Genomic DNA, 22,104 nt, shown 5'->3' with positions numbered 1-22,104 from the left:
CAGTTTAGTTTCCGTAAGAATTTGGGTTGTGCTTTTGCTCGGAGGGTTCCGAGCAATGTCAAATACTTTGGTCAAACAGTATCCAGGGTACGCAGTAAAATTGGGCCTTTCAGTACCTGGGTTGGTGCACCTTTGGAATTCAACTTGAGATAGCAGGTAACTAATTTTTTGACCCAAACTACCTAACTGGAATAGAACTTTACCAAGGCCATTTTCTGAGGGAACCAATAAATAAAAATAGTTGACATGATAATATCTTCCTGTATGTAAGGTAAAGTAGCCATCTACGTTTCCTAGCAAAAAAATTAATACTTAATTCTTATAACTTTACATATTTCCTCCTTTCGGTGGAAGTAGTGGGTTATATACGAAAAAAGACTTCGCCCTTATTCCCTTTAATGTATACTTTTGACTTCTCGTTCCTGGCATAAGTTTTAGAAAGCAAAGATCCTACTAGTACCCTTTGTACATGGAAGTACTATAATGTCATTTGCATTATTTTACCAATTTTTCCGTGCACCGAAATCAGCGATCGACATTTTGTTTTTGAATGCCGCTAAATTTCTCAGAAACGTACATTAACAAGCTAATGTTCCGACTTTGGACCAAAGAAGCTTGACCCAGGTACCAAAGAACGGTCTTTAGTTTTATGAAGCCATCAGAATCGCAACTTTTATAACATACTGTTCCTCTGTGGTGTTAGCTGGAGAGGGGGAGGCAGGGGGCTTTTGCTCCACTTTGAATTATTTTCCCTTACCACTTAAATTTTGAAGAAAAAGCAATTTGCTCCCCCCTCTAAATTTTAGTATATTGACGCAAAAATTGCTTCCTTTCTCTTTGTTACTTTAAAGGGGCAAAGGCAGGTCTCTGTTTGGCATCTTCCACAAAACGAAATTCAGAATGCCAACTTCAGTTGGAGTTGAGATTGGTGTTAATTTTCGAGTCTAGTGAACTGAAAAAAACTCATCCAAAGAAGCTACTTTTTCCATATTACGGCTGAAAATAGAACAGCTAAAAATAATGGGTCTCGGAAAATTTAGGTTTTCATATTTACCAAAAATACAAAATGAAGGTTGATTTTAAGTCTAGCCAGTGAAGATCGTAACCCAGTGATTTTGTAAGTCACCAAGTTCTAAAGTATGTAAGCCGATACTTGCATTCTGTTTTTAATGGAAAAGTGAAAAAATTAAGAACAAGATTAAAAAAATTATTAACTTTTTGTTGAGAATTGTGGTCAACTTTGCTTATATAATGTAGAAAATTGAGATACGAGAAAATGGTGATAATTCCCCTGCGTGACAATTTTTTCCATGACCGCTAATAAAGTTCTTAAAGTTTATAGTGAAAATACAATTTGCATGGATAATTTTGCCCTTTATCCTTTATGCCCTTTAAATTTGTCCATAATATCTTAATCATATAAGTATTACTTTTTTAGGCAAATAACATTGGTTGCAGACGCACTGCGATTAGGAGGTGCCATTTTGAGCCATTACCCGGATATGCTTGCCCCTCAGCTTTTAAGCAGACTCCTTCCCGAGTCAATGGGCCATAACTTAGTCAAAGCACTGTTGAAGCAATGTGACCTGGAAGGACCTCAAGATTGTGCACTTATCCCTGTTGCACACTGTTTGCATACTCCAGGGGGACCACTAAAGGTAAAAGATGGATCTAAATAATCACTAGAGCTTTTAGCTTCAGCTTTTTAAGTCGGTAGAAAAATTTGGAGTTGGAGATGTCTCGAGTCTGAAAAAAATATATATGCTCTTTGATATTAAGACCGTTTTTAGGCATTTAGGAAAAGGCCTTTAATACTTTTCTTTGTCGATTCTTCTCCCTCTACTCTCGGTGACTCTAAAATTCAGTGCAAATATTGAACTCAGTCTTACACCAGGCATCATGATTTTGGTTTTCTCGTTAATCCTTCTAGATTTCCTATTAGTGAATTTGATTTTAACAAAACTGGAACTATAGATGTTTTTTAGAAGAAGAAGAAGATCAGTATGCATTTTCTATGGTATTATGAAAGATATATTGTTGTGCGGTCAATACTATTCAAAGATACTAAATGTGATCACTAGCCTCAGCCCTGTTTTGTACAATTCTCCTTCGGACATTCTGCCAGACAAACAGCAAGTAACACCGATGGAGATATATTAACCGCTTAAATACTGTAGAGGGGACAGACATTTCTCACTACAAAGACTGCTTGCAGCTGACCACAGCTTAGATATAAAGTTCAGTTATGAAGACTCCTATCTTGCCCATGAGAAGCTTTTGGTACAGAGCTCTGAACTTGGCGCCTCCTCCAAGCCCGCGCTCCGACGCGTAGATCGTACTACAGCACCATAGGTGGGAACGCAATTTTGTTTTGTTTCCAACCGGCATGATTTTCACACAGCAATAAATTACAGATTTACGATTCTATTCATGACGTCAGTCCAATTGCCCCGAGTTTTAGATTCAGACTGCCAGTTTCCTGTCTCCAGCGGCTATGATTACTACCGCGCACTGTGTCCTAAAAATAAATCGGGTCTTCATAACTGTATTATATATCTAAGCTGTGCAGCTGACTGTGTTTAGAAATCCTTTTACGTTTAATGACAATTATACATACAGATTTTTCCTAGATAAAATTACGCAACAGATATGCATACAAGATTATTCCCGGATAGAATAGTAAAGGGCCCAGTTGAACTAATTTTCTACCAATTTATTACGAAGAATTGAAAGTTTGTCGGAAAAATATCTCTATAGTTTTATATTAGCTGTCTAAGTCTATTATTGCCCATAATTTCTGTCTCGTTTTTTTTTGGTACGAGAGCAGGAGCCAAAAATTTTCCTGCGGGACTCGAGAAATTAACACTTTTTTTGCTTTTCCAATTTACTTTCCTCTCTATGGAGAACGTTTCTAGTATTCTTGAGATTAGGAAGGCCACACAGCCCCACTGGCTCTGCTTCAAACGACCTTACTTCTGCACCGTATAAATTTGAGATAACTCTGGTTAAGCTTGACATTAGAACAAACGTTGGACAAGGAAAATAGTGAGAAAACTCAAAGCAAGTGAAAAGCGGAAAGAATGCAAATATTTTGGCTGAGACTTTCGACCAGCTGTCAATCTCTTATTGTATTTCCTTCTATTGCCGACGAGTTTCACCCTTTGTGTGGCCTAAAACTTTTGTAACGCAATAGAGGATTGGGGGGGGGGGGCTAAAAACGTCTAAAAATCTGAATCTACTATTTTTCATTTAAATATGTTTTTTCTCTAAAAAATAGTATTTTAATGGTCCGTATGCTGGACCATTCAATCGTATACGTAAATTTCAAGTGTATACGTAATTTTCTGCTTTTAATAAAATGCAATTTATTATGTGGCAAGAGATGCACGTGTTTTTATAGAAATAAATTTTGAACAATATACATGTATTATAGAACTGTTATTAACTATTGAAAACAACCCCGACATAAATCCAGTCAGTGTCATGTCGTGTCAAAACAAAAAAGAGGTGCTTAGAGAACATCGTAATTATTCACTAAAGTTCTTTATTTATATAGTATCTACTATCTAGGGCATTTTAAAATACTAATAGACAAGAGTATCTTGAAATATTACAGCAGAGAGATATAAAAATTACTGTGAAATACTGATTTCTAGTTTCATAGTTTAATGATAAGACTCACTCTTTTTTTAGTACTCCCTTGAAGGTCATCAGTTTGCAGTGTTTGGATTCAAGCTTACTTCTGACTGCCGTTACATTGTATCTGTTTCTAACAAATTTTTAACGTTTGACATGTCTACGAGTGACCTCGCAAGAGCAGTAGCACCTAAAATTAGGGGTATATTCCAAGGTCTGTCTTTAAGCCCAGATGACAAATATGCTTCTGCTTGGACAAGCACTAATCAGGTAAATTATACTTAATTAACTTTAGAAATCACAGTCGAAGGAGTATTCAGGGGACAAGCACGTTGGCAAGAACTAATGTCAATGGAGAAAAGAGCCAAATTTGAGGATATATATATATATATATATATATATATATATATATATATATATATATATATATATATATATATATATATATATATATATATATATATATAAAAGATGCTACAGTGAGTTTTTGGTAGTAGTAGCAGTAGTTTTAGTGTATTTTTTCTGTAAGCTATTAAAAAATGTTCGTTTGGTATATACCAGGCCTTCTTAAACTATTGTTTACGACCACAAATTGAGTCACGTATCGAAATTCCATGGTAGGGTGAGATTTTAATGTCAAATATTTAAATACACGATGTATAACATCTAGATGTGTATTTGTGTAGAGTCATACTCACATACCTGCACACAAACAAAGGTTGGAATGCGCGTGCACACGTGTAGCGAGACAATGATTCAATAACACTGACTGTAATGACAGTAATGTGAACTATTGTAGTATTGGGGTTCTTCTTTAAGTTGCCATTTTGGCTTATTACTCGCCAGACTGGCTTATTCTGATGGTGACTGGTGGGAAAATTTTTTAATTTACTCGCCGGCTTAAGTGACAGGCAAAAATATTCGTTTTAAATAATTTTTTTAAGCTACTCATTATGATTAAATCACTTTTAATCACTGCTATACTCACCGAGAGGCCCTTGCAGCAAAGGTTAGGCTAGCTAGGTAGTCAAGTTAGCTAATTAGGTTAACCTGGTAGTTAAGTACTTTATCTATTAAAATTTTATGCTAAATAAACGAATCAAATTGAAGCACATATTAAAGTATATGGTTTTGAATCTTTGAATATTCAATCGCATAATAATCATCCGATAGCACCTCAATGCCCTTTTCGATTATTCTTTTGCGCAAATTAGAGTAGTGGTAAACCAATTTACTTTTAAATTTAATATATTTATATTCTTTATATTTTAAATTCTTTATATTTCGATTAAGTTTATTTATATGCTATAGATCTCGAAGAATACAAATATCAAGACCTAATTCAAACCAAAAACTGTTTAGAAAGAAAAATGGACAGAATACATTGTCTGCAAGTAATGATAAAGACGATATCGTAGAAGTAGATGACTTAGACCATAATTTTGCGAATTTAGTTATCTTTGAAGATTTTTAACAAAAAAGGATCAGAAAAACGTTGAAGATTTATTCGTGAGAGATAGAAAACAAAATGTGCCAATAATATATTTCTGAGAGCTATTTTGATAGCCTAGAAAGTACAATTAAAATGTAATTATTTTACACTTTATAAATTTTCTAATCAAAGCGAAAAAAGATAAATTTCTAAAGATTAAATTTCTTTTTTTTTTAGTGGTTGATCTGAAAACAAATAAAGAAGCTCTAAAATATAGAAAAGAACTTTGACATACCACTATGAAAGAATAAATTTGGTTAATAAACCTATTTGTATGATAAATGAATAAAATTGAAAGTTTAGGAAATAAAACCAGTAAAGATTACAGTGAAAGTAGAATACTCGATGATATTATATAATTATTGATAAAATATAATAATATATGACTTAATACTTAATGGATAGTTCGAAGTCAATATGTACATAACTATTATTATCTTTCCCTTTTCTTTCAGTAACCTTTGTGATCATATCTTTATAATTTTTTTTTAATTACTTTTGAAAATCAGCTGCTGTAGAATGTTTTATCAATAAAACTAATTCACAAATTAATAATGAAATAATAAGCAAATAATATAAATATTTTAAGAATTTTTTTGCTGTACTTAGTTTCTCCGAATTGAATACAGACTAAATCTTAGAGAGAGTCGTGAAAAATTGCTGTGTTATTTTTTGTGCAGAGAACCAAGCTACATGCGCCATATCTATTCAAACTGTGAGTTCTGAGTTCTGAGTTTGAGTTCTGAGTTCTTTATTTAACATTAAAATCCATAAACAAAAAAATTACTTCAGGACCATCTCCCCCATAAGGCTCCATGGCCGGGAAAGAACAGGGGAGAAAAAAATACCAACAACAAAAACATATAAACAAAAACCAAAAATTGAGTCACCCACCTTAATAATCTCCAAAAAATGACAAGCTAGGCAGGGAGTAGCACATGATTTCACCAACTCAATTAAATCTCCAACTCAACCCAGAGACATCAACTCCAAGGGAAACCGGAATAAAAAATAAAGACAAAAAAAAAAAACAAACAAACAAAATTATTTACTAGCTAGAAAATCTCTAACATAATTTTTGAACATGCCAAACGAGTGGCAGCTTCGTACGAACTCTGGGAGCGTGTTCCAGATCCTGTTGCAAGCTGTCAGAGGGTTGAAGTCAGACCTCACTGATGGTGTGTGAAGAACCATTAAATTTTTGGAACTGCGGAGATGATAAGTCGATTGATCAGAAACAAAAGATATATTATTACATAGGACAGCAGGAAGATGGCCGTGCAACTGTAAAAAAACGAAAGAAGAACAAGAAAGAAAATAGAGAGATTTCAAATCAAGCAAGGGTTTAAGTGAAAAACGGTTAGTTTCCTGAATAAGAGTCCTTGCTTTATCATAAAGTTTTGAAAGTGGCTTCAGAGACGAGGGAAAAGTTGACATCCAAATAACAGAACAATATGAAACATAAGACTGAACTAGGCTGCAGAACAAGAGTCTAAGAATCGACCCTGGAAATATATATTTGGGCTTTCTAAGGATTCCAAGACTCCTGGAGACTTTCATTTTAATCAGGTCAATATGACACTTGAACGAAAGATTTTCGTCAAGCAAGATGCCTAGGAATCGAACGTAACGATCCTTAGGTCTACTTAGGGAACCTCTTGATACAATTATTTCCTTTAAATTAGGGCAAGCCTTTGAGACTCTGGAGAAAATGAGAAAATATGACTTTTCGACATTTAAGGCAAGATAATTTACATCAGACCACTGGATAACTCTTTCAAAAAGGGCTATCATCCTTGAACGAAGATCAGACTCAGTTCTACCAGTTGTGCCAAGAGTACTGTCATCAGCAAAAGCAATAAGTGTATCCAGTAAGGACAAACTCTTGTCACAGCTAGTAACGGATACTGGTTGACAAAGACGACAGCAAATGGTAGGTTTTAAATTTTTAACCGCATTAATAAGGTCATTGACGTAGATTAAAAAGAGTATCGGCCCAATGACAGATCCTTGTGGAACACCAAACTTTATTCCAGAAGGATTAGAAAAGTCCGAATGAACCGAGATGACTCGACCAGATAAATATGATAGAAACCATGAATAAGCATTCCCTCTTATTCCAATATGGGACATTTTCAGAAGAAGAATCTTGTGTGTTAATGAGTCAAACGCTTTTCGAACATCAAGAAAAAGAGCAGCAGGTATCAAACCAGAGTCAAGAGCTGAATTTAAATAATTCAAGAGAGTTGCACATGCATGCTCAGTTGAATGTTTGGCCCTAAAACCAAATTGAAAATCATGAAAAAAGAGTTTAGAATTAAGAAAATCAAGAAGTCGAGAAAGCATAGCTTTTTCAAAAATTTTACTAAACACTGATAAAAGAGATATGGGACGATAATTTGCAAGATCATTTCTTGATCCACCTTTAAAAAGGATGATAACACGAGCACGCTTTAGAGCACTTGGGAAGACACTATTTTCAAAAGAAAGATTGACAAGTCTCGTGAGGGCACACACAATGACAGGAAGAATGAACTTGACAACCTTAGTCGGAATACGGTCTGGGCCAGAGGATGAAGAGAACCCCTCAAACAATTGACAATTCTGGCTATTTAAGCTTCAGAGACAGGTTCCAATGCCATTGATTTAGGACAAGGTGGTCCTAGATAAGACCTAAAATCAGGTAGAGAAGAAGAAGGACTTACAGAAGAGGCTGTAGTTTTGCCGATATTAGCAAAATAGGAAGTAAACGCATCTTGAACTTTTAGCTCACCCTCTACATTTTTCCCGTCAATCACAACACTTGAAGGGACAGAAGGAGGCAGAAAAGATGGCCTGATAACAGAATTGATTACTTGCCATGTCTTCCTAATGTCTTTACCGCACGCAGAGAATTTTCTATGATAAAATAACGATTTAGCCCTTCGGCAAAGCGAATTGTAAACTCTTCTATAAGCTTTGAAAAGTTGAAGCCGAGAATCACGCGAAAATGGCTTAGAGCACCTGTAAGCCTTTCAAAGATAATTTTTCTTCCTCCAACTTTTAAGAAGTCCAGGGGTCATCCAAGGATTCAAAGGGGTTGTTCTTTTCGATGCTGGATTCGACTGGGGTGCATTACATGTATCAAAGATAACTTCTTTCAAAGAATCATAAAACGAATTAAACAAAGAATCTATGTCAGATCCATTTTTAGAAATACTCCACGAACGACCTGCCAACCGTGACCTAAGAATATGCAAGCCCTGATCATTAAATTTTAAAGAGGAAAAACCAGCTTCTTGGCTCCTCCTTGGCAACGAATCGGAATAATCATACATGGAAAAAACAGGAAAATGGTCTGATATATCACTCATCAATATAGAATTTCGCATCAACGTCAAAGATGAAAAAATATTATCAAGCAAAGAAGTGGTAGTGTTAGTTATGCGAGTTGGAATGCATGCAGAAGGTAGTGTTCCACAAGCAAGCATTGTCGAAAGAAAATCCAAGGACGAGGATGACCTCCGGTCACACAACATCAGACATCAGACATCAGATGACTAAATTTTTTGCTGAGGTTGGGAAAACAACGGCGTTAGGTGTGGTTCCTTCTTCAAGTTCTAGAACTTGGAAGCAGTTCCTCGGTCCTTCCTGTGTAAAGTCAATGGTTCTTGAGTCAGTTACGGAGCAGGAACTGATAACAATAATTTCGTCATTGAAAAATTCTTCATCTGGATTCGACCAAATTCCGGCCAAATTAATCAAACAGATTCTTCCCTCAATTATTACACCACTGTGCCACTTAGTTAATCAGTCATTCAAGCTCGGAATATTCCCTCAGCGTCTCAAGTTGGCACGAGTGATAGCACTATTTAAAGGAGGTGACCAGGAGGACCCGGAGAACTATAGGCCTATATCTCTTCTGTCCGTCTTTTCTAAAATATTTGAAAAGGCTATGCTAAAGCGTTTGCTGAGTTTCCTAGACGCGAAGAAGTTTTTTCATCGGCACCAATTTGGTTTTCGGGAGAAGTGCTCAACAGAACACGCATGTAATATGCTTCTTCATTTTGTACGACAGTCTTTAGACTTCGGCCTTATACCTGCGGCAATATTCCTTGATGTGAAGAAAGCTTTTGACAGCCTCACACACGAGATACTTATTGGTAAGTTGTCGCATCAAGGCGTTCGTGGAGAAGCTCTGTCCTGGTTTTCTTCATTCCTAACTGGCCGATCCATTGCAGTTGAAGCTTCTGATGAGCATATTCCAGTCGAATATGGAGTGCCACAAGGCTCAGTTCTTGGGCCATCCCTTTTCCTCATATATGTCAACGACCTCTATCGACTATTTAGCAACCCACGATCTGATTTCTGTTGTCATTTGTGCCAGAAAGGAGATGCTGTGGTTGAAGCCTTGGATACGCCTGGTCAACATGAAGAACTCTTTGCATTCGCCGACGACACCACCCTGGGGGCTGCAGCACCTGATGAATCATCTCTTATCCTCAAGCTACAATTGATGGCAGAAAATATATATCGTTGGTTTGATGCAAATTTGTTAGCTTTGAATGTAAAAAAATCGTTTCTTCTTATATTCTCCCGCATAGGCAAAAGCTGCCCTACAGTGACAGAGCTTAAAACATCTAAGGGATCCATATCCCGCCCAGCTGACCGGTTTATTCGATTCCTTGGGATACTTCTGGATGAAAATCTATCTTTCAAACGGCATACTGAGTCAATGAGATTAAAGGTTTCTCGAGGCCTTGGAATTATTCGAAAGCTGAAGCGAGTCTTTCCTTTCTCTATCCTTCGTCTATTATATTTCTCTCTTATTTACCCTTATTTATGCTACTGCTCGTCAGTGTGGATGTCAACATTTCCATCTGTACTTACACCTTTACATAATCTCCAACTGAAAGCAGCAAAAGTTCTTCAGTCTACCACCCATATTTCTGTTGAACTTCTGAAGATTAAAGATATTCATACATTACACCTCTCTTTCATTGCGTTTCAGTATTTCCGTGGAGACCTTCCATCAAGTTTTTCCGGGCTTTTTGAAATTGTTCGAAATGTCAGTCCTTATGAAACTAGAAACAAGGATGATGTGCTAGTGCCATCCACCCCTGCAGTGCGCTCGAACTTTGGTCTGATAGTTGCTGTCGGACGTGCCTGGAATTCCATTCCTGTTGGGATTCGACGGTCCTGTACCATAGGATCCTTCAAGAAACGGTTGAAGAATTTTTTAATCAAAAAAAAATAATTTAAATTATAATATTGATCAGTTATTTATATTGTTTAGTTATCAAGATTTAATTTATTTATTTAATTATTTAGATTGAATTTATTTATTTAGATTTGGGTGGTGTGAGTGTTGGATCCTCGATGTATATATATTTTTTTTTTTTTATTTATTTTTTGTAAGTAGGTGGTGCGGAGACCGGTTGTACTCGGGTGAGGATTGGTGAGTAGACTCTAAATATATTTTAAGTGTGAATGTAATTAATAGTTATTTATGTTTTGTTTTGTTGTTTTTTTTTTCCCAAATAACGGGCCATTGAGCCCTTTGGGATATTTTTTGTTTATAAATGGATGGATATTGGTAATAAAAGGAACTTGAACTTGAACTTGAGAGTCAAAGGCAGCATAGCAGTGATGGCAAAAGTAAAGAGCACTAAGGCTTCAATGTTTTCCTATTATTTACTTTTTTCTCAGAGCCACTTTGATTTTCCAGAGCAAAGTTCGATATGGCTCTTGGGACTTCTTTGATAAACTTCTTTTTCAAAAAGTTTCTTTAAATTAATCCAGATAAAAAGACAATTATTTTGAAATTTATTATGTTATCTTGACTCTTTTCTTTATGTCTATTAGAACGAGTCTCACCTTACTTACAGTATGTTACTAAGAACTGTTTAATGTCTGCAATGATTGTATGTCTTATACGAACATAAAGATTTTTTATATTACTTGAATCGATTTTTATAGAACATAAAGTACTCTTTTAAAGCATTACATTTACTAAAAAACTGTAAATAAATTAATGGAAGAACATATGGCCTTAATCAAAAGTGTCCACAAGATGTGGGTCAGGATGGTTTGCACGGTATGGTCAGAATGGTAGCTTTCCTAACATATAGGGTACATTTTGTTCATTATATATAGGATATAACTTGGCTCTTTATTATTTTTTTGTTAAAACAGTTTTTTTGTACGTAATATCTTTTCTTTTTCATTTATATTGGGTCAAAGGCTTAGATTGTGAAGATATGTTTCTCTTAAAGTTCATCAGTCAGTAAGGGAATCCTATGAAAATGAAACCGGAATTAAAGTGGAATGAAACAGGAAAAAACCAAATTCAGGGAAACCGTCCTTTGTATGTGTTCAAAATGACACATCTGAAACCCAAGAAAATTAATCTAATTGGGGCTTAGAAAAGCCATCTTTTACATCGTTCAAAACTACCCTCCCAAGAAAATAGTCCTGACCGTTCGGTTGTAAGTTGATTATAATAGGCCGGAGTACTTGTTCCAAAATATAAATGATGTTTTCAATTTATCGGTCTTAAAAACTTTTGTTTCTTTATAGATGACAACCTTTTTTCCACTGGAAAGATCATTAGAATGAAAATCTTCGTCGGAAAATCTCCCTCACCCAGTTTTCTACTAAATTGTTTCAATATCTTCAATCCTATTGAAAAGAAAACAAAATAATAAAATTACAGCAAACAAAAAGACACACATTCTTGAAACTGTGACAGGGACCTATCACTACTAGTACCACGCTACTCTATTTACAATATTGAGGGAAAATCTTTCAGGACTTTTAACACACATTTAAAAGTCCTGAAAACGGGATATTGATAAATATCCAAATTTAAATCATGGTAAGAAAAAGCTGTTGGTGGTAAGTGTACCTCCCTCCACCTGATAATCTTCTTTGTGGGGCTCCTGGACCGTGAGTATCCCTTTGGTAATTAAATAAGAAATTAACCATTTCAATTTTAAGTCTGAGGCCAACGTGGAATTTAAAACAAACATATCATCAATAAGAAGGATCTGCCACCTGCTTCTTTTTTGGTTTCCTGCTTCTTTTTTTTGTTTTTCCTGCTTTCCGATCCCTAGACTTTAATTTGCTTCTTAAACAAGCTTATTCCAATATTCAAATGGCGACTTTGTCGTGGAAACTTTGAAAAGTAATGATTCGATTGGAAATTGCAATAGCTAGTGCCATCTTTGATAGTCAAATTGATTTAAGGGTAACCTGACTCCCCCACCCCATACGTCCATCATTTCCCAAAATACATCAAAGAAAAATTCTGAGATAGCCATTTTGCTCCGTGTAGTAGAAGGTTCGGTAATTATGTATTTTAAGATGACAACCACCCAACACAGCCCTCTGGGCAAGGGTTGTAGGTTCTGCCCTTGGGGCATCTAAAGGTTTAAATGCAAAGGACGGTCGTATAAACTTTGGAGGGGACTCATTGGATTGGAAATCTGAAGTTCTATGGCCCTTTTTAAAAGGCATAACTTAACGCCCCTTAAGGTCTATTTACGTCAAATACATCCAATAGAAATTTTGAGATAGCCCTCTACTCAAAAATAGTCCAAACACCACAAAAAAAGGCCTCTGGGGCTCACACAACCCCCAGAGTCTAGGGGCAAGGGCTGTAAGCTATGCTCAGGGGGCCAATAAGCTTTTCATGGAAAGGGGGATATGCCAACATAAGAGAAGGTTCATTGGATTGGAACTTTAAAGTTCTAGTTGCCTTTTAAGCGTCAAAATTAATGGAGGCCCACTAGCCCCCCCCCCCTTCCTAAAACACTCTTTTTACCAAACGCATCCTATCAAAATTATAAGATAGCCATTTTCTTCATAATAGTCCAAAGAACGTGTAGCAATGCCTTCAGGGTGGACACAATTCTCGAGAGCTCAGGGGCAAGGGGTGTAAGTTAAGACCCGTTCATATTAGGCTCTTATGGAACGGATGTTCATATCAACTTCGAATCAGATGTGGTTTATTCGAAATAAAGTTACAAGATCTAGTGCCCTTTTAAAGACTCAAAAGTGAAAGGAGGGCAACCAGCTCCTCCCCCACAAGCCTATCATTCCCTGAAACACATCCAATCGAAGTTTTAAGAGCGCTATTTTGTTAAGCATTGTTGAAAGGTCCAGTAATTTTGTCTTTGGGGATGTCAACCTCCATACAGTCCTCAAATTAAGGTGTGTAAATTTTGCAATTTGTTCATGATTTACGTATAGTATATGTTATTGAGAAAGGTATGCATTTTTGAATTTTATTTTCCAAAAAATACGAAGGGAATTCAGGTGAGCCTTTCAGAAAATGTTGACGAGAGTGCTGAACTAAATCATAACACGTTATATGTCTATGGTTCGTCAAAAAGGCGTATATCAATTTGAGTGTATCAATTAAAACTGAGTATATCAATTTAGAACTTTAAGGAAATAATAGGCGAGGTGATCATAACGGGAATATTTGTATACTATCATTACTACTACAACTACTACTGCTGCTATAACTACCACCACTAGTACCACACTACTTTAAATACAATATTATGGGAACATCTTAAATAAATCAAACGACGTTACTTGCAAGCACATTGTTAAAAGAGTGAATCTAAAGAATTGATTTGGTAATTAAGTTGAAGCATTTAGACAATGCTAGAAGGGGAAAATTATCGGTTCAAAAGGCAACATGTGCACGTTACTACTAATACTTATATCACTGCTGCGTTTTGTATAGGCAATACTTTAATACTTCTGCTGCGACTATTACTGTCGCTATTATATTTGATACTACTATACTATAACAGCTATACCTAATGATTCAAAGGTAAAAGAACCAAGAATTGTTTTGGGGGGAAGGGGAGTTGAACTTAATCACAACACGCCGTCTGAATACATGGTGTCAAAAGGGCGTCGTAACAATATCTTAGGAGAAGTTTGGAATATGAAGTTGAAACGAACAAGGCTTGTTATGGGGATGTTGAACTAACCAAAAGAAAATATTTGCATCCTATTACTACTGCTTCTACTCGTACTGCTATACTACGACTATTACTTCTTCTACTCATACTAATAGTACTGTTACTATTATTACTGCTTCTACTGCTACTACTGGCGCTAAGTATAAGGTTACAACTATTAAATCTATTGCTACTACTGGTACTACTGCTACTAAAATTAAGGGCATAAAGGCAACAATTTGGAAATATTGAAACTGTATGAGAAGATAAATCAAAATACACTGTGTTCCCATAGGTTGTTAAGAGAACGTATCAGCAATCCTTAAGGAAGGGATCAGGGTATTAGGTTTAAGCTTTCAGCATGTGTTGAAGGGAATGTTGAAGAAATCAAAGATGTTATTCACACACTGCTATTAATACTATTACAACTATTGCTACTACGCGAGCTAAGAGAAATAAGGTTGATGTTTTCAAGGAATATGTAGGTGGATGTTGAACTAAATCAAAAAGTTCTAATGCCATATCTAACAGTCAAAAGAGATAAGAGGGAAAGCAGCCCTCCTCCAAAATCCATCCAACACATCCAGTCAAAATTTTCAGATAATCATTTTGTTCTGTATAGCTGAAATGTCCTGTCACTATGTCTCTAGGGATATTGGGTATATTGCCCCCCCCCCCCACCCACAATTACGTAAATGACCCATTGTGCTTTAAAACTGAATGCTGCTTTAAAACTAAATCAAAAGGCACTGTGTGTATGGTCACCAATAAGACGCCTCAGCAATATGTCTCGAACGACTGGGGATATTAAGTTGAAACTTTCGTGGCTATTACTATTATTCCTTCTGTTCTTACAAGGTAAATAACACAAAAGTGTGCAAGTGTATCCAAATTGTCAAAAATCATAGAAACAATTTTTGACAATATTTTTACATTTTTGACAATAATTTTAATTTCGACAATAGTTTTATTTTTTGTGCTTTAGACTGAAAACACATTTTCTGACGTTAATAAATAAAACCTCTTGAACAATTTAAAGAATTAATGCCATTACATATATATTAAACTGACAATCCAGGGTCATTGTTTTATTTCTTCAGTACAGTTCGAATTATGTTCTAGGCTTGAGAAGGCAGGGGGGATGTCAGCACTACTCATTTTAATTTTTGCTCGTTTTGAGCTTGACTTGATTATTTATTGTAATTTGTGTTTGTTTTGGGTTTCATTTATTTATTGATGGTTAAGTGTGGTAGTTTTAAACTTGGATGATTATTCGCCTTTATTTCTGCTCAATTTTGCTTTAATAGAGACCTTTACTTTTTTTTAAAAAAGCTTTTTTCTGTAAATTTTTTTTTTAATTAGTTACACAAATAGTCAATTTTAATTCAAAGATCTTAAATAAATTTTAGTAGAATATTGGACCCTGTATACCTTGTTAAACAGCTTGTGGTAACAAACTATACCCTTACCAATGGTAACCAAGAACCTGAAGTATACGATTCATTAAAAACAAAATAGTCATCAGAATAATAAAAAGAAAATTCAAGAATAAATAAAACGGTAATTTCCAGCATATAAAACTTATTATTTGTAAAATTACATAAAAGAAGTTCTTAGGGATAAAAATTTGCATAAATTGGAAAAATGATGGAAAGACTGTCCGAGATCAGGGTTGGATCCAATGAAAACCAAACTATCAAATTCAGCATGCTAACAGCCCTGTTTCAAAGATTTCCCGAAGAATTCTCTAAGTCAGTGGTCGGTAAACTTATTGCCAAAGCCAAAGAGTCAAATATGAACATAACAGCAATAAAAAAAAATTAGGGGCCAAGTCTTCTTGTTTAATAAACTTTTATTCCACTAAATTTTAGCACACTATATCAAACTAAATTTTATACTTAATGAATATTTATTAATGCGAACAATGTGCTTGCATTTCCTTGGAAAGTTGGAGTAAATCGGGTTTACATGTTGTGGCTTTTGATTTTATGCATGATTCAAAGTTCTCATTAATACGAAGAAAACCAATCTCGCATTGATAGAAAGAGACGATGGTATCAAACAAAGTGATTATTTTTTGTTTTTATTGATGCTTGAATATCATCCTTGTCGGCCAACCGTTAAGGGCCAAAAGAAAAGTAGGTTATCATCAATTGGGTTGGGAGCATGTCATAAGGAAAGATTCAGGGGAAACAGGTACTTCCTGGAAAGGTGAAACGAAGGATGTCTTGAATTAATTGGTATGGAATAGGAGTCTGCGTAGCTATTTTTGACCTTAGGTGGCATGGTGCTGCAGTGAGTTTCTAGTTGTAGCAGCAGTATGAACATAGTAAGCAAGGCATGGGGTGTCTAGCACGCTGAGAGCTATCTATGGTAAGAATTTCTGAAAAACTCATCCCATGAAATGCTGGAGAAATGGAATAATATGCCTAATTCTTCAAAAATATTTACTATTGTATTCTAACCAAACTATTGTAATGGCTTTTATTTTCTAGATTCCTGATTTTACCTTAAATTCATAGGCCTCAATAAACAGCATGGATTCTAGATTGCTGCATCACATCCCCGTAATTCTTACTCACTTACCCTAATTCAGAAGGCTACCAAAATAGTGGCTCCTGGCCAGTGTAGACTAGGCATGACCAACGGATATTTAGCCTTGCATATTCAGTATTTGAACGCTGACCACACTTGGCATGCTTAGCTCGCTGCCCATGGTCCAGATCCATTTTTTTTTCAGTAAAGGAAAATAATTTGTGATCTCCCAGCCATAGTTAGCCGTTGTAAAAATTTGGTCCAGTAACAGACTAACTAGCCATTCATTCAACACATAAAATTTAGGGAAGGGAACACTAATTCCGAAAAAAAGGAAAATAAAGTGAACCCAATGTGAGCAAAGACAGTTTGTTAATTTTTGGACCATCTAACAACTATATCTGCCTTCAAGGATCAAAACCAGGGCCATCCAAAAAAATAATTAAAACAACATTAATTAAAATTTTAAATTGCAAAATATTATTTTTAGGGTGGATGCAGCGGACTTGTCAAGAGATAATGCATACGTCTGACTGGGTGAGGTCAACCCCTTTGTAACATAATTTGTTTACTTTTAAATAGCTTTAAACCAAGAAACCAACCATGGAGAGCCACAAGGGACCGAAAACAAGGGACAAGATAAAGGGACTAAGGGAGCCAAAAGGGAAAATAGTATCCCAAAGATGGCGAACTATCAACCATTAATATCATAAAAAAGATTATTACCGAGGTCAATCAAGGTGGCAACCAAAATCCAAATAATGGATAGATCAGAGCGGGAAAAAAACATCAAAATAACTCTACACGGTACGAACATGACGAATATACGTATAAATACACAACAAACATAACAATAACACTAACTGATTAACACTTTTGGCTTCATGACTTGACTCCTCTAACAAGATGGGGAAGGCGTTGATGGATGACAGCTCAGTATCTTGCCTGGCGGTATATAAACAGATGAATGCAATTTTCTACTTTAATGTAGATCTTCTAGCTACCAATTAGGGTTGTATCTGTTAGGTGGACGCCGACTTCTTTGGGAAAGACGGAGGGGCATGAATGGCTTGGCAGAACTTTCACTGGCAATGGACGAGGGGGATAGCGATATATCAAGGAGGCACACTCGCGCCTCTATAAAGAGGCGACACACGACAATGTTAAGCGATCTTCGGTTCCACTGGTTGCAGAGGGATGGAGAGGGTTGCATTTCGTAGCCCGAGCTCCAACTAAGAAACCTGCAAAATTTCATCCCCCTCCAACTTTTCCTTCATGGAGAAAATCTGGCCGAAAGTTTCGACCCGTCAACCCCAGCCCCCCTTTAACGTTGTCCGATCGGGCTGAAATTCACAAGTTAAGGTTCCCTACGGCCCAAGAGCTTATCCGCGAAATTTCAGCTCGATCCGACAACTCCTTCCCTGTTTTCCAGAAACCACGCATTAGCTACTTAATTAACGCATTTCTGTCCATAAGAGCCCATGTTAATTTGAAATTTTTAAAACTTATTGAGAAGTTATATTTACACACATGCAAGTGATTAGCTCAGTCGGTAGACCGTGGGACTTTTAATCCTCGGGTCAAGGGTTCAAGTCCCTTACGGGCGGTTTTTTTTCACAACATCAAAAAAATTTTGATAACACCTGGACAGCTTATCATTTGAGATATAACAGAATATTAGCTTCTTATGAGCAAAAGAAACATTTCGGTCATTCTATCTATTTTTTTTCTATTTTATACAATGATTTAAAAGCGGGGGGGGGGGGTTCCTCTCCTAATTCCTGTACGAGGAGTACAGGAATTATTAAATTACATCAACCATGGATTGTAGAAAAACGTACAGAAATAATATGAAAAAAACTTCGTTTTCTTAAAGAGTTAAAGAGGCTGCGTCCCAAAGTTGAACCTTAAAACGTACAGGAATTAGAAGAGGCAGTTGGGGGCTGCCGCCCCCCAAACCCCCCGCTTTTCAAGACTCTTTTGTATAGGTTTTTGTTTTTTTGCTAACCCCCCGCTCTTGGCTTCGGAAAGGCCCTCTTTTAACTAAAAAATAATTGAAATGAATGAATAATGGAATAACTTCGAAAAATGTTAAACACAAGAGGACAGGAGAACCATTTTGCCGAAACTAGTAATTAGTAACAATGAAGTCCCCCCACAAAAAAAAACCTGTCCAAAAGAGTCTTTAAAAGCGGGGGGTTTGGGGGGCGGCAGCCCCCCAACTGCCTCTTCTAATTCCTGTACGTTTTAAGGTTCGACTTTGGGACGCAGCCTCTTTAACTCTTTAAGAAAACGAAGTTTTTTTCATATTATCTACTGGAATAACTTGAAAATCTAGCAGGAGCTGTTGATATTAAGGGTTATCGCTGGGGAGGTGGGATATGCTGCGCTGGACAATGGTTGGAAAGAGAGTTCGTAAAATGAATCACTGAAAGTCGATAACTATATCGAATGGTGCTGACTTGAGGAGTTGGAGGGGTTAGTTGGTTGAACGGAGTGGCTAGTAGGTGTAGATTTAACGGGGTAGAAGTATATGGTATAGGTTTGTTCGAATGTCTGACAGTACTATGAACGAGCGATGCTGGTATTACCATATATTCAGAGCCAATAGATAAGGGTGACGACCACATATCTGTTAATGTGCCTGATTCAAGCCCTATGGCTGTTTCAATGTGACTTAGGATTTGAGGCGACTCAGTGGTGATTTTCAAACCCGTAGGATAGGTAGGTAGGTAGGTAAGTTTTATTTTATCCATAATACAAACATAAATAAAAAAGACAACACTAATAAATTATTGCAGCAAAAAGAAAGTCCTAAGGACTTGTGCTGCAATTTCATATTATGATTTACATCTTATAAATAAATATTTAAACATATCATCTCATGATTAACCACCTAGCCTATCTTATATATAAAAAATAACAACACATGCACGTGAACAAAATGCAACAAAATAATCATATTAAATATCATTTACCGGTATTCAGCCCCTACCCCACATCAATAAACTGTAAAAAACAAGACATCAAAAACCTCCTGCCCTTCAAAATCTATTACTTAAATAAAATGTTTTGAATTTATTTTTAAACCCATATAAAGTGACAGACTCCCTGATGCCAGCCGGCAAACTATTCCAAACAGAAGGCCCCAGATTACGAACCACATATGATGATCGAACTGTTTTTCTTTGTTCATGGCTTAAAAGTTGTGAATTTCTTGTATCATGATTATGGTACTCCTGATTCATGGAAAAATAATCATGAAAATACTCAGGGCATATATGTTTCATGCTCTGGAACACAAAAATGGATGCCTGGTAGTCACGAATCTGACCAACATTTAAAACATTACTCAGGGAAAATCTAGCAGTAGTTTTGGATTCAAACTGCTCTTTTATGTCCGCAATCAATTTATTTTACAAAATCTAGATCCTTTTATAATTAGAGAAGAAATTGCTAGCCCAATGAACACAACCATAATCTATATAAGGATGAACAAGGGAAAAATAAATGATTTTTAAAATCTTGAACGGAAAAGTTTTTTTTACACGTCTCAAAATTCCTAGACCCCTAGCTATTTTAGCACCAATAACACTACAATGCTTTTTGCAACTAATATTATTATCTAAATAAAACCCCAAATACCTAATTTCAAAAACTTGTTTAATGGGTAAATGTCCAAAAAAATGTTATTATTATCATTAAGTAACCTACACTAGGGAACTACCTACTGTAAAACTGCGCAAACGTTCAAGTGCCAAATTAGCCTCATGTGCAACCTGCACCAAACAACTACCAATTACTGTTATCGCAGTGTCGTCCGCGAAAGAGGTCAGCGCTTCAAATCCAACATGTGAAGCCAACGAATTAACATAAATAAGATAAAGTAAAGGTCCCAGCACGGAACCTTGAGGCACTCCACACTTAACACCGAACTCTCTGCTTGATATATCTGATAAAGCAACTTTGATAGTCCGGCCATGCAAATACGATGAAAATCACTTTACACAAGTACTACCTAACCCAAGCCCACTTAGTCTACTAAGAAGAGTATTAAAATCAACAGTGTCAAAAGCCTTACGGAAATCTACAAAAACAGTTAAAGGAACCATATTATTTTCAAGCGCATTATCAACAAAACTTAAAAGATGGTGTACTGCATGACTAGTGGAATGTTTACTTCTGAAACCAAACTGTCCATTATACAAAATTTTCTTCGAATCCAAAAAATCATACAATCGTTTATAAATAACTTTTTCATAAATTTTACTAAATAAAGGTAAAATGGAAATTGGTCGCCAATTACAGGGGTCTGAGGGGTCCCCACCTTTATGTAAAGGTATGATTTTAGATCGTTTCATTTCCGACAGGAAATGCCCTTTAACCATTGAGAGATTGATTAAATGAACCAGTACCGGTAAAAGATACACCGACACATAATTAAAAGCCTTTAGGTTCAATCCATCTACACCAGAAGAATTTGATTTAAGGCTACAAAATTTTTTTTCAACTTCTTCTACATTACATGGTACAAATTCAAACCCTTTCTGCATGCTTGAAGGATTTGCTTTAATGTTGACGGCACAACCACCTCTAGACACTTCATTCTGTATAACACTACCAATTTTCGAAAAATAATCACCCACGTAATTTGCTATTTCCAATTTATCATGAATAATTCTATTACTAGTTTTTAAATTAGTTATACACATATCTTTTTTTTCACATCCTATCACTTCACGGACAATTCCCCAAGTATCTTTTATATTACCTTCCTTAATCTTCAAACGGTTTAAATAATACTCATTCTTTGCATTTCTTTTTGAATTATTTACATAATTTCTCAACTCTTTAAACTCATTTAAAATCATTTCAGATGGATTATCAAGATATTGACAATACAACTTATTTCTTTGTCTTATTAAACTCAAAAGTTCATCATTTATCCGTGGCTTTCTCGGTTTAGCTTTCTTGCAATTAATTTTATTCAATGGGCAATTTTTCTCAAACACAGGGTAAAGAATATCTGAAAAAATATTAAAAGCTTTTGAAGCATCATCCTTTTCATTGTAAACAACCTCCCAATCCATCGAACTAACTTCGTTTTTAAATTTAGCCAGATTAACTTCTTTCATGTCATGTCGAAGAATCTTATTTTTCCTTTTAATTTTACAATGTGATAACTTCTGCAACCAACAAAGAAGCGGTAAGTGGTCCGAACCAGAATGGATTAATACATCACACATGCTATCTTCCACCATAACTTCACTGACGAAAACATTATCAATCAAAGTTGCAGAATGGTCTGTTAATCGGGATGGGATAGAATTTAATGGGAAAAGACCGAATGAAAGCATGACATTAAGGAAATCCTAATTTCTGGCTTGAAGATCTAATAAATCAAAATTAAAATCACCTATGATTACAATTTTATCAAAATTTCGATTTATTTCAGATATTAAAATTGCGAATTCCTTTAGG

At 35.7% G+C, this 22,104-nt stretch overlaps 1 protein-coding gene across 1 annotated transcript in view; it reads left to right on the top strand.

Moving 5' to 3' along the window:
- The window catches only part of LOC136037859 (NACHT and WD repeat domain-containing protein 2-like), a 50,129-nt gene extending 28,540 nt beyond the window's left edge, over positions 1-21,589 (top strand). Inside the window, exons 8-10 of the mRNA XM_065720709.1 lie at positions 1,439-1,658; positions 3,694-3,906; positions 21,500-21,589. Of these exons, the coding sequence (XP_065576781.1) occupies positions 1,439-1,658; positions 3,694-3,906; positions 21,500-21,589 (523 nt within the window). The remainder of the gene's footprint in view (positions 1-1,438; positions 1,659-3,693; positions 3,907-21,499) is intronic.
- Positions 21,590-22,104: the final 515 nt, after the last annotated feature.

This window comes from Artemia franciscana, chromosome 17 (assembly GCF_032884065.1).
Source record: "Artemia franciscana chromosome 17, ASM3288406v1, whole genome shotgun sequence".
Classification (NCBI taxonomy): domain Eukaryota; kingdom Metazoa; phylum Arthropoda; class Branchiopoda; order Anostraca; family Artemiidae; genus Artemia; species Artemia franciscana.
This window is presented reverse-complemented; position numbering and strand designations above follow the sequence as displayed.